The sequence below is a fragment of the Dermacentor silvarum genome, chromosome 1 (assembly GCF_013339745.2).
Source record: "Dermacentor silvarum isolate Dsil-2018 chromosome 1, BIME_Dsil_1.4, whole genome shotgun sequence".
Classification (NCBI taxonomy): domain Eukaryota; kingdom Metazoa; phylum Arthropoda; class Arachnida; order Ixodida; family Ixodidae; genus Dermacentor; species Dermacentor silvarum.
In genome coordinates, this window is record NC_051154.1 from 389,242,280 (window position 1) to 389,256,462 (window position 14,183).

General features: G+C 46.3%; 1 protein-coding gene across 5 annotated transcripts in view; it reads right to left on the bottom strand.

The window, feature by feature from the left end:
* The window catches only part of LOC119437524 (uncharacterized), a 132,249-nt gene that overhangs the window by 65,045 nt on the left and 53,021 nt on the right, over positions 1-14,183 (bottom strand). For all 5 annotated transcript variants that reach the window (XM_049660656.1, XM_049660657.1, XM_049660655.1 and 2 more), the window contains exon 5: positions 4,416-4,506. In XM_049660656.1, the coding sequence (XP_049516613.1) occupies positions 4,416-4,506 (91 nt within the window). The remainder of the gene's footprint in view (positions 1-4,415; positions 4,507-14,183) is intronic.

A 14,183-nucleotide genomic window follows, 5' to 3' on the forward strand; every position in this document is an offset into this window, starting at 1 on the left:
CAGCTGCTTAAGTCGGGATACCACACACATAACAACAGACAGTTTTAGTTTAACGTTAGGGTAATAGCCGGGTTAAGGAAAATAGCATTACCGTTCCACAAACGAACGTTGAAGAAAGATAGTTTTAGTATAGCGTGATAGTGAAATTCACGTGTGGGACACTATTCCATTGTGCTTTGAATTTCGCATAGATAGGGCACCTAAGTAATTCTATCTGTGTGTGTGTCCAGAAACTGCGAGAGGCAGCGAAACGGAAGCCAGGAGCGCAATGTATTTTTACTCCTCATGTCCACCGATATGCAGCGAAACAAACAGTACAAGCTGTCTACCATAGCCTCCAAAACGTTCCCATCTCGGAGACCATATGCCGTCGAAGTGTTCACCATCTGACTTTACCGATAGGTGGCGCTCGTATCTCGTAGAAAATTTCTCTCGTTAGGCTAAGGTGCGCTCAAATTTAGCAGTGCACTCAAAAATTCCTCAAGGTTATCCAAAGTACTCTGTCGTCGAATCGGCCTAAGACTAAGCAAAAGCACTTTACACAGTTTGATTGATTCTAGTGTTTTACATGCCAAAACCAATTCTGATTATGAGGCACTGTGATGTTTTTGTCACAGATCTCACGGTGTTCGGGTGTTGTAAGAGATGGAGAAGGAATACTCATGACGACACAGCAAACAGATTTCTAATCGCACGCAAACTCAAGACTCCAACTAAAAAAAAATCAAGCTCCCTAAAACACACTGCGGGAACAATACTAACAAAGATACAAACTAAAGCTTAATATATACTAAGCATGTTCCGATTTACGCCTATGCTTGTCTGTGGTGGCTAATCCTTCAATGTCAGGCAACCCCATCCTATCGCTGAGACGCACGCCTGAAACGCTCCAAAGAGTCACCTTGCTGCACCCGTCGTTGCACGTGTGTTCCGACTTGTCGGCTCCTTTCCCAAGCAGTTGGCGCTCTCGATGATGTAGTCGCCTTGCCGTCGTCGCGTCGTCTCTTATCGGTGGTGAGCTCGTCGGTACTTCGTTGGTGAGGAGCTCTTCAGCAATGCTTCAGTGATGGCGCTCGGTGTTGCTTAGGCCCACCTGGATAGGCCTAGCGTCGGGAAGCATCGCAACTTCATGATTGCCGACGTGGCGTCCCGAGGAGAATCGAACGTGCCGGTCTACCGTGGAAGAGGGATCCTCTCTGGAGTGGCCAGCCATGTGATGCGGCAGCTGGTCCAAGTAGCCTCGCTCGAACGTTTCCGCGGTCGACGGCTGCACCTCGGACTGCCCGCGCCATGAGCTCGGCCGGACCTCCAAGTCTCCCGTCGCCAGAGTGTAGCTGACGATGCGACCTTCCTCGCCCGGAGTCACGTCGATAATCAACGGACAGCGCCGTTCATCCCTCGATTACGCCTCGGCTCACGCGCCTCGAGAGCTCGTGCTGTTGCAAACACCGTGCTCCTCGTGCTCTTCTTCTTTTTCGCGCCACCGGCGGCCTCTTACATATTGACAGGCACGCCGTTGTGGAGGGCTCCGGATTAATTTTAACCACCTGACATTCTTTAACGTGCACTACAACGCAAGCACACGGGCGTTTTTGCATTGTGCCTCCATCGGAATGCGGATGCCACGGCCGGGATTCAATCCCGCGATCTCGTGCTCAGCAGCATAACGCCTTAGCTGACTGACCGTTTAAACAGTGATTTGCTACGAATGAACCACTGCCAGAGTACACATGCCAAAGCCGTTAGGGTGCAGCGTGGCACGATTTCAGTCATTTTTCTGTTTGGCACAGGAATCTGCATTTGTATCGCAGAAGTCCCAGCCCTGCATGGGTGTTTCCACACTCTACAGCGATAGCTCATATGAATAATAAGATCATAAAAGCAAAAGCACAGGATAGAACAATACAGATAAGCAACCATGCTTCCATGGTACAGCATCATGTAACAAATGCTGGCTATATATTAGGCCTACGAAATTTGCCTTGATTTTAACCCGCTAAAACCTGCTTGATCGCAACATGTGGTTCATGGAAAAATATCTCATTTCTACATTCCCTTACAAAAACGTTTAGCAGTAGCATGAGGACTGAACTAACACTGCATTCTAGATTCCTTCCGGTGCCGTTTCCTTTTTAAACTGCTTCTCAAAATTAGGCTGTTCTTTGCCAGTTAATTTTAAGAACCAACCGAGGAACAGAAATGGTCCAATATTTATTCTTTATTCACTGCTAGACGATATATATATATATATACTGACAGGTGCTCATTGCTTGAGGAACAGTTACGATGGATTTTTATGGAAACTTACACAGCTGCTCGGCCCAAACTTTTGGATGAAACGTGCATTTTAAACTGTATAGTTACAGCGAGCCAAAAGCAGAAGCCTCATTCTTCAGTAGTATGGGACACATTGAAAATAGGATCATTCACCAGAGAAGGTAAAAAAATAATTTGAATTCGCTTGTGGTGTCTTCTCAATAAGGTGGGTGTAGAAGGTAGTCTTTTATATACCGACGAAGTAAATAGTTCTTAGGCTTGTGTAAATAAACCAAGGAGTTTCAAGGCATCATGAGGCTGCCTAAGCTGCGCTCTAGTGCCTTGAGTATACTTTAGGCACTGCAATTGGTGCTGCAAAGAAACGCTTCATGGTTTCTATTCGAAGTTATAGTGAACGGATGGCTTTCGTTAACTATGTCTGCCTCGCCACAACGCTGTAATGACACTTGGTTGCTTGCATTGTGGGAGAAGTGCGCCATATTGCCGATAAAGGCAGCTGCAGGCCACTAGCAAACTTTCCATTACTCGTAATGGCTTGGCTCTCAATCTTAAACACGGAACTTTTCTTCGAGGTGATTGCCGTTACGGTATTTGTGAAGTACATACTGTACATGAAACATTATTGTGTTAACAGCCATGTACAATGCTTTTTCCGTGTTCCTGTTTCCAAAAATGGCGAAGTAGTTGCAAATATTTTTAATACAAAATGTGCACCTAGCTCTTCCTTTTACGCATTAACACAGTGCTCACATTTTACTAGAACATCCTGCCAGAGTAATAGGAATCTTGCTGAAAGCTTCGCAGGCACGATCCTTCTAACACAGCTTTATAATGTTGACACAAAATACGAAGATTACCATTTCATCAATGTCTGCCATAACTAAGTACTAAGGGAATGTTAGGTTTCGAGTGAAGCATCATACAAAACTTTCGATGCTGAATTGCACATTTTTTTAATGTAAAATTTACGGACAGGCAATGTGTACCTCCACATTGCAAAAGCAGTAGGCTCCTTCAACACTACGTAGCTTGCGATATCCAAGCTGCAAATTTTCACAATTCTCGTGGTTTCGAAAAAGAAACAGCAGTTTAGGCGTGACAGCAGAAAGCAGTCAAAACATCCTTCAGAAAGTACGGCTGGCACGCCCAATATCCCGAGCATGTACAAAGCGTGCGTGGCAGCTGAGAGAGCCAGAGCGAATGGTGTCCTGGCCGTGACATCATTCACGAGAAGGCACCACTCCAACTTCTCGCTGCTAATAGATACTGAGCAACTATGGCAGGTACAATTTAGCAGTCTCTACAGACAGAGGATGACACAACAACAGCGTGCTTTACCACTTTTAACGTCAAATTTAAAGTGTTGCATTAGCAGTGAAGAAATAAAAGACTTCACAAAGTATGCCCCATGCTTAGGCAATGTTCCTTCAATGTCTTGTGCAGCTAGTAAAAACGGCATTACTTTTTAAGTAAGGGCATTAATTGCACCCTACAAAAGAACACCGCCTTAACCTTCAGTGGCTCCAATGCATTTTCATTCCCCGATAACTGTTGCAATCTAAATTATAAGAGAAAGACAAAGGCACGCTGTATAGCAATAGGCTGTACAGAATGCAACGCACTTGATCTACTCTGCTAACACACTTCAAATCGAATGTAACAAGCCTTATTGGCTAACACACACTAAGGCAAACCACACCGCCGCTGACAGATCGTACTGGCACTGCAACGAATTCCTGCAATATAAAAAGAATGCAGGTGCAGGCTGAATTGGTACACTTTGCCTGAATTTTTCGAAAGCCAAGCTCTCTTTGCCTTGACAAGCATTATACATCGCCTTTGTGCATGCGTTTGATTTGGCGTTTGCATTTTGGCATAGCTTGTTAACAGTGCAGTGTAGAAACATTGGATTAGATTACACACTGCATAAGATAAACGTGCTAAAAAGATAACTGTGGGGTCATAATCTGGAAACTGCACAGTGGGTTGTGAGGGATGTCATAGCAGAAGGCTCGATTCAGTTTGACCACTTAGGGTTCTTAAAAAAACAACTTTGAAAGTAAAAAACTGCGTTAGACACAAGGGAAGCAAATGCATAAGGCATAGTTATCCAAGAATTCCAAGTGAAATTTGCTCACACTTTTTTGTCTCGAAACAGGGGCGAGAAGTGCACGGGCTGAAACAGGAACGAGAAGTCTGGAAGTTCCAGGGTAGTTTCCTTTTGCTGTCCTGCGTACAATTATGAGAAAGCCATGACACTGAGATTTTTACGTTTACTGTGCTAAGCAGTTATAAGCTACATGTTGAGATATGCCAGTAACGTCATGGCTCCTTGCAACACCATGCTCAGTCACGCATATGAAAATAAAAGACTAGTTCAAAAACTAGAAATCGAACCAAGATCACCACGGCTCCGAAGTGGGCGCTCAACTATTACACCACAACCACATCGCATCTGCAGTTTTTAAAAAATTTCCTCATACAAAAATGCTTTTAACAGGTCACATAAAGCAAGAATTTTGTATTTTGAGATGCTATGTTTTATTTAGTTATACAGTAGACTTCTGTTACTTCAACTCTGTTAACTCTTTCTGTACTGCGCCCATTGGGCATGGCTATAGCCCCCAATCGATGTTTTGAAACGGTGCTTTCGAGACCTTCCGCGCCGCTCACGGACACATTGCACTATGAGACGTGAAGGAAAACTACAGGGTTTGTCTGAAAAGAGTAGGATTTTAATTTTTTTTTACTTTAGCCACAATATTGACACATCGACTTATCAGTTTTCAAAATATACTCCTTCTGCATCAACACAGTGTTTCCAGTGACTCTGCTGATCACTGAAGGCTGCCTAGAACACAGAAACTGGAACGCTCTTCAGCTCCCTCATTAGGGCCTCTTGAATAGCCTGGATCAAGCCGTGGTGCCGTCCCTTCCTGATCCTTTTCAGTCGGGGAAGGAGGAAGAAGTCTGAGGGAGCATCATCTGGGCTGTAGGGTGGCTGGGGAAGCTGTGTGATGCTATGTTTGGTCAGGAAGTCCATGACAGCAAAGGCGGTGTGGCTCAACACATTGTCGTGATGAAGGGCATCCTGACCATTGCTCATCTCCAACTTTCTCTCTTCGCCCCCGAAAAAATTTATGCCACTCAAAAACACTTCATCAACCCATGGCATCACTCCCATAGGCAGTCTTGAAACGCCATGGGTCCGGACCCACTCACAGTTTTACCCAGTTTGACATAAAACTATCGCATAATGCTGGTCTAACAAACGATTCATTGTGCAGATGACAAGGCAGCTTGAAAGGGGTGCACCTTAAACTCAATGTACACTCCGTGAAGGCTTGGAGATGACTGGCGACTGGTGCACTCGTAGCCAAGGCCTCCCACCACCCAACGAGCACGGTAACATCCTCCTCCTTTTTCGCAATCATTAAAAGTTTTGCAATCTTTAAAAGAGAACAAAAAAATGGCCACCTGCTATCGATGGTTTGAAACGCTGCTTTAGAGACCTTTTGCGGCGCTCACGGACATACTGTGCCATCGGACATGATAAAGGAGCAACTTTATTTTTGTTTTCTAAGCAGTTAAATTTTTTCCTGCTACGCGGTGATTTTTAAACGCACTCTGAAGTTTCGCGATCGTCAAAGCAAAACGCAAGAATGTCTGGCTCCGGAAACAGAGCACACGCTTCGGGTGGTCGCAGAGATCACGATTCTGCTGCCTCTGTGGCTGATCTTATTGATACATCGAATAACAGCGAGTCAGAGGACACTGACTTTTCGTCGAACTTTTAGTCTGAAAGCAACACCAACGCAAACGGGCCTGGAACATCGGCGGCTGCAGCCCGGCATGCCCAAATGTAGTGCATGCAGTTAAATTTTTGAAGCGAGGTACCTGCCCAATGAAAATTTGAGATTTTTTCAGAGATAGTGTATATATATATAATTCTCATAACATTTTTTTCTTAGTAGATACAAGCGTGTCTTTACAAACTTTGTTCAATTTTATCGCACAATCTTGATTTTAACAATTTATATCTTTTTATGACATATACAGTAAAACCTCAGTGATACGATCGCGGCTGGTACGAATTTCGGGGTGATACGAATGTAAAGAACTCAACGGAGACGGATAAAGCCGTTCCTCCATTTTATTGAACTTATTCTTCTTCTCCTTCTTCTCCTCCGGTCCTCGCGCCACTTCTACTTCGTCTTGACGGCACTCCACATTCTCCGGGGCCTCTGACTCCATCCCTCCTGGGATGGTACGGGATGATGCTCCCAATGGAGCTAACTTCGATCGTCTTCGCCGGAGTCTCGTAGTACACTGACTTCAGGATTCCTTGCTGGCTTGCTGTTTTGGTGACCATGTATGGACCACTAAATTGGCACTTGGAGCCGCTCAGTCCTTTCTTGACGAATATAAAACTTCCAGGTTCAACCACAGGCAACTTATGATAGTGCCTATTGTCGAAGTTTCTCTTCATTCCACATTTATATTTCATTTGCTGTTCGGCTGTCTTGGGGGTCTCTAGAAGAATAACGCGGCTGGCGATTCCTAACTGATGATCTGCAGGAAGCCAAGGACTTGTTCCATTTGCACAAAAGTATGGACTGCAGCCCAACCCCTCCGTGTAGGTGTTATTGTGGTGAGTCACTGCAGCTTCCAAGACACATTTCCATCCACCAGGGAAAGTAGGGTATAGATCAAAATACTTCTTGAGGTCACGAATTAGCCTTTCTGCGAGTGCGTTGCCTTCCGGATAGTTCGGAGTCGAAAACCTTAGAGTGATGCCTCTCTGTTCGGCCCATCTTCTGAGCTTTTCGCTACGGAAAGCAGGTCCATTATCAGAGACCAATACTTTTGTTGTCCTGAAGATGACCCGTTACATTAGGGTGATTACAGAGTTGGCATCCTCCTTTCCACATTTAGCTGCTGCCATTCTTGTACATTCGTCAATGGCGACAAGGAAAGCCTGCGTCCTCCGCACGCCTTCCCCCTTGTTTTTGACTTCAGCGAAGTCGAGGTGGACAACTTCAAAGTGTACGCTTGAATACTTGGGAATGCGTTTCCTCTAGGTTTGTATTTGGCTTTAGCCATTTGACACAGGTGGCAAGTTCGGACATATTCGTGTACGTCTTCTTTCATACTTTCCCAGGTAAAGCGCTGGTTCATCTTTCTGAACGTCTTTGAGAACCCGTCATGCCCACCCGATTCGGCGCTGTCGTGATAAAGTCGCAAGATTCTTGGCCGGCATGTTTCTGGCACGTAAAACTTCTCGCCGTGTGGTCGAATTTCCTCTGTTCCCTCCCAGATGCCGATGGCGCACACTTTTTCCGTATTTGCTGCTGATGGAATATGCAGCCTCGATAATGCATCAGCTTCTGGAAGCTTGTCCCCTGGTCTGTGGGTCACTTCAAATGTGAATTGCTGCAGTTCATTGATCCACCTTGCAATTCTGCCTTTCGGTTGAGAGAGATTGAGAAGATAGGTAAGTGCTTTGTTCATGCCTAGCATAATCAGTGGCACAATTGATGTCTCAGGAAGGTTTGCGTCAGCGAGCAGGAGTAGCCTTCGCTTTTCATAAAAGTATTCTTGAAGGCTTCCGACTTTGTGTCTAAACAAAATGGCATTGTTCCACCGTTCTAACCGGTTAATTTCAAACGATGTCAGGAAGCTCTGTTTCCATTGACTCCACGTGTCACTAAGGTGGTCTAAGATTCTCATGTCCGAACCACTTTTTCACAATTCCCGACAAAAATGGCCTGAGGTTTCTTATCTTGTCATCGTCCGAATCCCATCGATTTTGTTGGCAGGCATATTCATAAAAGCCAATCCATGTAGTGGCAGCCATTGATATACCATCAAAATGGTCCGGCTTAATGGCATCACCTTTTGGAACGGCTCTGTGTAATGCCGCCTGGCTCAATATCTTCAAGAGCTGTGACTGTTGCTCAACCTGCTTTGACTGCATCTGCAGTAAGTCAATCATAATAGATATGGTATTCTGTCCAGAAGGTGACTCATTGGACGGTGTCTGACAGTAGTTCTCGTCATGGTGCATCAAACTGCGAAATTGAGCCGTACCTCTCTCTGTCAAGGGACACTCGCGTGAGCTTGCCTTGCTGGTGACGTCGATGAGCGGCTCGATCGATGTAGAAGACCTGCCCGAGTCAGCGTCGCTCTTGTCACTGGGACGGTAGCTACCCAGCGTGTCCATCTTCCTGTTCGGCGAGTCTTCTCAACGCGCACTAGTTTTAATCCTCTGCGACTGTGCCAAAATGTAAAGAACTCAACGGAGACGGATAAAGCCGTTCCTCCATTTTATTGAACTTCTTCTTCTTCTCCTTCTTCTCCTCCGGTCCTTGCGCCACTTCTACTTCGTCTTGACGGCACTCCACAACGAATTTGTACAATTCCCCGGCGGAAGCACATTGTATACTATGAAGCACAATTCGGATGACCCGAACGGTCCTCCGCGCCGTTTTGGGTGATACGAATGAGCGAGCCGCGACCGCTGGCATCAAAAGGGCGAGGCGTGTCGGCACACGGACCATTTCCATGTTCGCAGCGCGGGGGAAGGCCGGCAGAAGGCAGGCGATAACACAGCGGCAAGTGCGCGTGCGAGGAGGCATTGGCTGTACGGAGTGGAAACGGTCCGGCGAATGGGCGAGAGTGATCAAAAGAACGAAATGACGCGCTCTCTCTCCATTCTGCAAGCCACGACCGCCGGCTCCAAAGTGGCGAGGAGGCTGCGCTGAGCCGGCCAAGCATGGAGGAAGGAAAAAAAGAAAGCTTTTCACCCCCTTTTTTTCATCTTCCTCCGTGCGGCCGAGCCGTCGAGGCAGCTCATCAGGCGGACTGTTTCCATGTTCGCAGCGCAGGGGGAGGCCGGCAGAAGGGAGCCAATAACAAAGTTGCAAAGAAGCGCAGTGCGCAGAGTGGAAACGGCCCGGCGCTGGCAGCGCTGGCATAGAATAAAGAGCTGGCAGTCTCTCTCACTTCTTGCTACTCGTGCCATGTGTTGTGCTATCTCTCTCACGTCTCGCTGCTCGTTCCACGTGTTGTGCTGTTTTCAACGTTGCGCGAAGCCAGTGTTGTGGAGTTTGTGTAGTCGCCCTTACGAATACGTGCACAAGTCGGGTGACATGTCGAGGAAACGAAAGGCGCTTTCATTCAGGGAGAAGCTAGAGATACTGAAAAAAGTTGATGAGGACCCGAAGACGAAGCGCACTGATTAGGCAAAAGAACTAGGCCTAGCGCCGTCGACCTTGTCCACTATTGTTGGCATGACGTTATCATCCAAAATGTGCAACGTTTCAGTGCGGACGCAAAGGAGGCGAAGCCTGCACATTATGTTAAGGTGGAGGACGTCTTGTTAACATGGTTGAGAGAGGTAACCGTTGCTGGAGTCAACGTTGACGGCACAGTTCTCCGTGAAAAGGCCTCCGACATTGCCTTATCGCTCGGGGTGGATGATTTTCAGGCCTCCGCTGGCTGGATTCACCGTTTTAAGGCTAGGCATGGGCTTGCCTACAAAACTTAGCGGTGAAGGGAAGAAAGTTGATGTATCAGTCATTAGCGACTGGATGAGAAGTACGCTGCCGTCGCTCATTGCAGGCTATGAAGCTCACAATATTTTCAATGCCGATGAGGCCGGTCTCTTTTATAACCTACAGCCTGGGAAGAGCCTGTGCTTCAAGGGCGATGCTTGCCAAGGTGGCCAAAAAAGCAAGCAGCGAGTCACAGTCTTGTTTTGCTGCAATGCCGACGGCTCAGAAAAAATGCGGCTAACTGTTATTGGCCGATATCAGAATCCCCGCTGTTTCAAGAATGCTGGTAGTCTGCCTTGTATGTACAAGGCCAACAAGAACGCTTGGATGACGTCGGCAATGTTCTTGGAGTTTGTGACATACTTGGACCGCAAGATGTCAAGTAAGAACAGAAAGATCATCCTGCTTCTCGACCAGTGCGCCGCCCACCCAAAGCAAGTGACGCTGCAGAGTGTGAAGTTGGTTTTTCTTCCCGCAAATACAACAAGTCACTTACAGCCACTGGATGCCGGCATTATTAAAAATGCCAAGCATTATTTTAAAAGCCTTCTTGTGCGTCGTCTTCTGGCGAAAATCGACCGAAAAGACAAGAATCTTCAGATAAGCCTCCTAGATGCCCTGCATTTTGTTGTGATGGCCTGGGATCGTGTCTCGGCATCCACTATCACCAATTGCTTCGCAAAATGCGGCGTTGTGGAGTCGACAGTTGCCACCTCGCAGGAGTTGGAAGACATAGAAGACTGGGACCAACTTGGCGTAGTGTTCCACCGATGACTTCATCACCGCGGATGACGACCTTGTGACCTGTGGGCTGCGTACAGTCGAAGAGATGGTAAGCGAAGTCGCGACATCACAACCCGAAATTCTGAGTAGCGATGACAAAGATGACCGCTGCAGCAGCACCAGTGATGAGCAACCGTCGACGGCCGAAACGATGCACGCGCTCGACATTCTGAGGCGCGCTGTGGCAACTGAGTGTGTTCGGGAGAACACATCCGCGCAGTTTTATGCCTTTCAGAATTCTCTGCTGGTCGACCTGGCGAATAAGAAAACCCAGAAGGACATCCGGGACTTCTTCCATCGTAAATAAATTGCAAAAAATGAGTTTCTGGCTCTTTAACATGCTGATTTCGTTTGTTTTTTGGTGATACGAATTTTGGGTGATACGAATATTTTACGCGACCCCTTGAGATTCGTATCACCGAGGTTTTACTGTATCTTGTTAATAGAAAATTCGGAGTAGCTTGCATGAGTGGCGTAAGGCTAATGACAGGAGAGCTGATTGGTTCCTAGCTAGCTGGTCCTGGCTATACGAAGTGATGTTAAGTAATACTAAGTAATGCTAAGTTATACAAAGTTTATAAGCATTTTCTCGTGGTCCGTGGCATCGGGGAACGCCTCGCGAAGCACTAGCAGTCCAAGCAGACGTAGGGGAAGTGGGGCGAAAGATATGCACAGTCTACGGGCGGCGCGCAGCAGACGACACACCGGGATGACGTCACGGCACATGCACACTAGCGCGCAGCTGGTGGGAGCGCGGCCGAGCTGCCGCCAGAGGTGCCTGTTGCAGTCACGGACACCGCGAGCCTTACGGCCGGCTTAAACAGCTCCACTGTTAAAATTTTATGCATGAAAAATGCATTCATTTTGCTTTCCATTTATGTATTATATTAAATATTGAGTGCAGTAGTTCCTTCAGAAAAAAAAACTCCCATAACATACAAAAAGCACCTATTTTCCCCATGGCAGGGAATGAGTTTCTTTGATTTTTCAGTTAACTCGATCCCGGCCAAAGGTCCCAGCCACTGCCCATGCATTTCTATGGACCCAAACTTTCTTTATTTCGATCACGAAATTAGCCTTCGCTGGATAATTCGAACTTGACAAGTCAGCACATGCGTCCGAACCCTATGATGACTCCAACAGTGCCCCCTTTACTGGCAGCGCCCACCTCGGTGGAACTTGGGGACAGTGAATATGTTGAGCACACGTCATCACCCGTTGAAAACAGACTTTCAGCCGGCCCTAGAGAAATTTTGAAGATATAACCGTAGGTCACAACGTACGATTACGGTACTGACCCAATTTTGATACACAAATTTTTTTTTCTGAAGAAAATTGGGTAGAAAATTGTCTGCACAGTGCAATCAGACACCAAACTAGAATTGCCTTTGTGGCGTGCGTATATATGTATTTTTTTGCACAATGCAGATGTATAGCGGCAAAGCCAACTTTAAAGGGCCCCCTCTAGGTCTAGCCATCTTTAACTGACAAGCGCAGTGCATACAATGCACACTAACAATTGGGTCTCCTAAGTATTACATCCCTAGGCGATGCGAAAAGAGCTTAAATTTCAAACCAAATGTCGTTTGCCCTTCTCCTTGTGGGCGCCGCACTCCCAGCCAGAGAGTCGACGTCTATTGCGCAAGTACGTCTACGTACATGGCAGTGCTGCGATGTCGCTCATAGTGACCCACAACTTCGAGAATTATCCAAGGCATGAGTTATTTCTTTATTCTGTTGCTTCAATGGACGAATTAAAGTTTAGAGACATACAAAAACATACAAACCGAATGTCTGCATGTTTTTGTTGATGATGATGATGATGTGTGGTGTTTTATGGCGCAAGGGCCAGTTATGACCAAAGAGCGCCATGCCAGTGTTTGTGAGTGTGCAGTGAAGCGATGAATTCTGAGAAGTAGATGAAGCGTGGCTATAAAGGGGCCTAAAAATAATCGCTATAAAGTGCGTAAAATATACATGTACTAAAATCATGGCAATGACTCATGAGGTGTACTATGAAATGAAGAATGCACTGAGAAAGAATGACACGGTATTTAAAATATTTAAGATGCAGTGATTGGCAAGAAGCACTACTGTCTAAACAGAGCCCTTGAACCACAAGGGCCTGGAGGCATGTGCTATAAAAAACTACTATCACAGCGGCATCCTCTGGAGAGAGGATGCGCTACGACCTTAATGGGCTAATAACATGCAGGACCACATCGTTCAAGAATTCGACGACTGCTTTGGCGTTAAAAAGCGGTTCTTCACCAAGAAACATGATGGGATGAAGAGGCACATGATACCGGTATGCTTGAGGAAAATATTTCTTTCTCTCTGTTTCGGCTTCCCGACACTCCACGAGGACATGGATGAGGGTCAGCCTCTCACCACATCTACCACAGGTTGGCGGTTCATCACCAGTAAGCAAAAAATTGTGGGTGCCATATGTATCTCCTATTCTTAAACGACAGAACAGGACATCAGTTCGTCGTGTTTTCATTACGGGTGGCCAGAAACCTAACTGTGGTTTTATCAAATGAAGCTTGTTATTTCTTTCTGCATCTCACAAGCGTTGCCAGTGGCTTTGCAGTTTCTTTCGCAAGAAAGGCTTCAAATCTGTTGCAGGAACAGCAACTGTAGGGAGAAGTAATGCCTGAGATGTAACTGATGTGGCCATTTGGTCTGCTCGAACATTACCCTCAATGCCTCTGTGGCCCGGCAACCAGCATATAATCACATGCTGGTTAGATATATACGCTTTACACAGAATGGAATAGAGCTCATTAAGTACAGGGTTTTTGTGTTTACAGAGTGATTGCAATGCTTTCACAACACTTTGCGAGTCTGTAAATATGATATGATTTCATTATATACTTTACAGCCGATAATATTGCATAGGCCTCAGCCGTAAAGATACGTGTCTCCAGGTGCAGTACACCGGATTCCAAAAACGATGGACCGATGGCTGCATAAGATACCCCGGCATGTGACTTGGAAGCGTCTGTGTAAAACTCTGTAAACGAGTATTTAGATTGGAGTTCTAAGAAATTAATTATAATGTGTGCCTCTGGAGCGTGTTTAGTGACCTCTACGAACGATGTGTCACATTCTATGAGCTGCAACTGCCACGGCGGCAATAGTTTCGCTGGAGCCATAGGACATTGTTCAAGCAGCAGAACACCCATTTCCTCACTGAGGTTCCTCACACGCAAAGAGAACGGCTTTCTCGCTGCAGGTCGGTTACGGAAGAGTGTGGCAGCGGTCACATCGTTTATTGTTGAATAAGAGGGATGTTCAATGTTCGCTTGTACTTTCAGAAAATATGTAAAACTGCTGCATGACCGCTGCAGATGAAGCGACCACTGATACAATTCTACGTAGAGGCTCTGGATAGGACTTGTCCTGAAAGCACCAGTCGCGAGATGGATACCCAAGTGGTGAACGGGGTCTAGTATTTTTAACGCACTTGGCGTTGCAGAATTTTTTTCTTTTCTTCTTCTTCTTTATTGATACTGTTAACCCTCGCTTGAGGGTTGTTACAGGGAGGGAAAATAGTAGAACAAG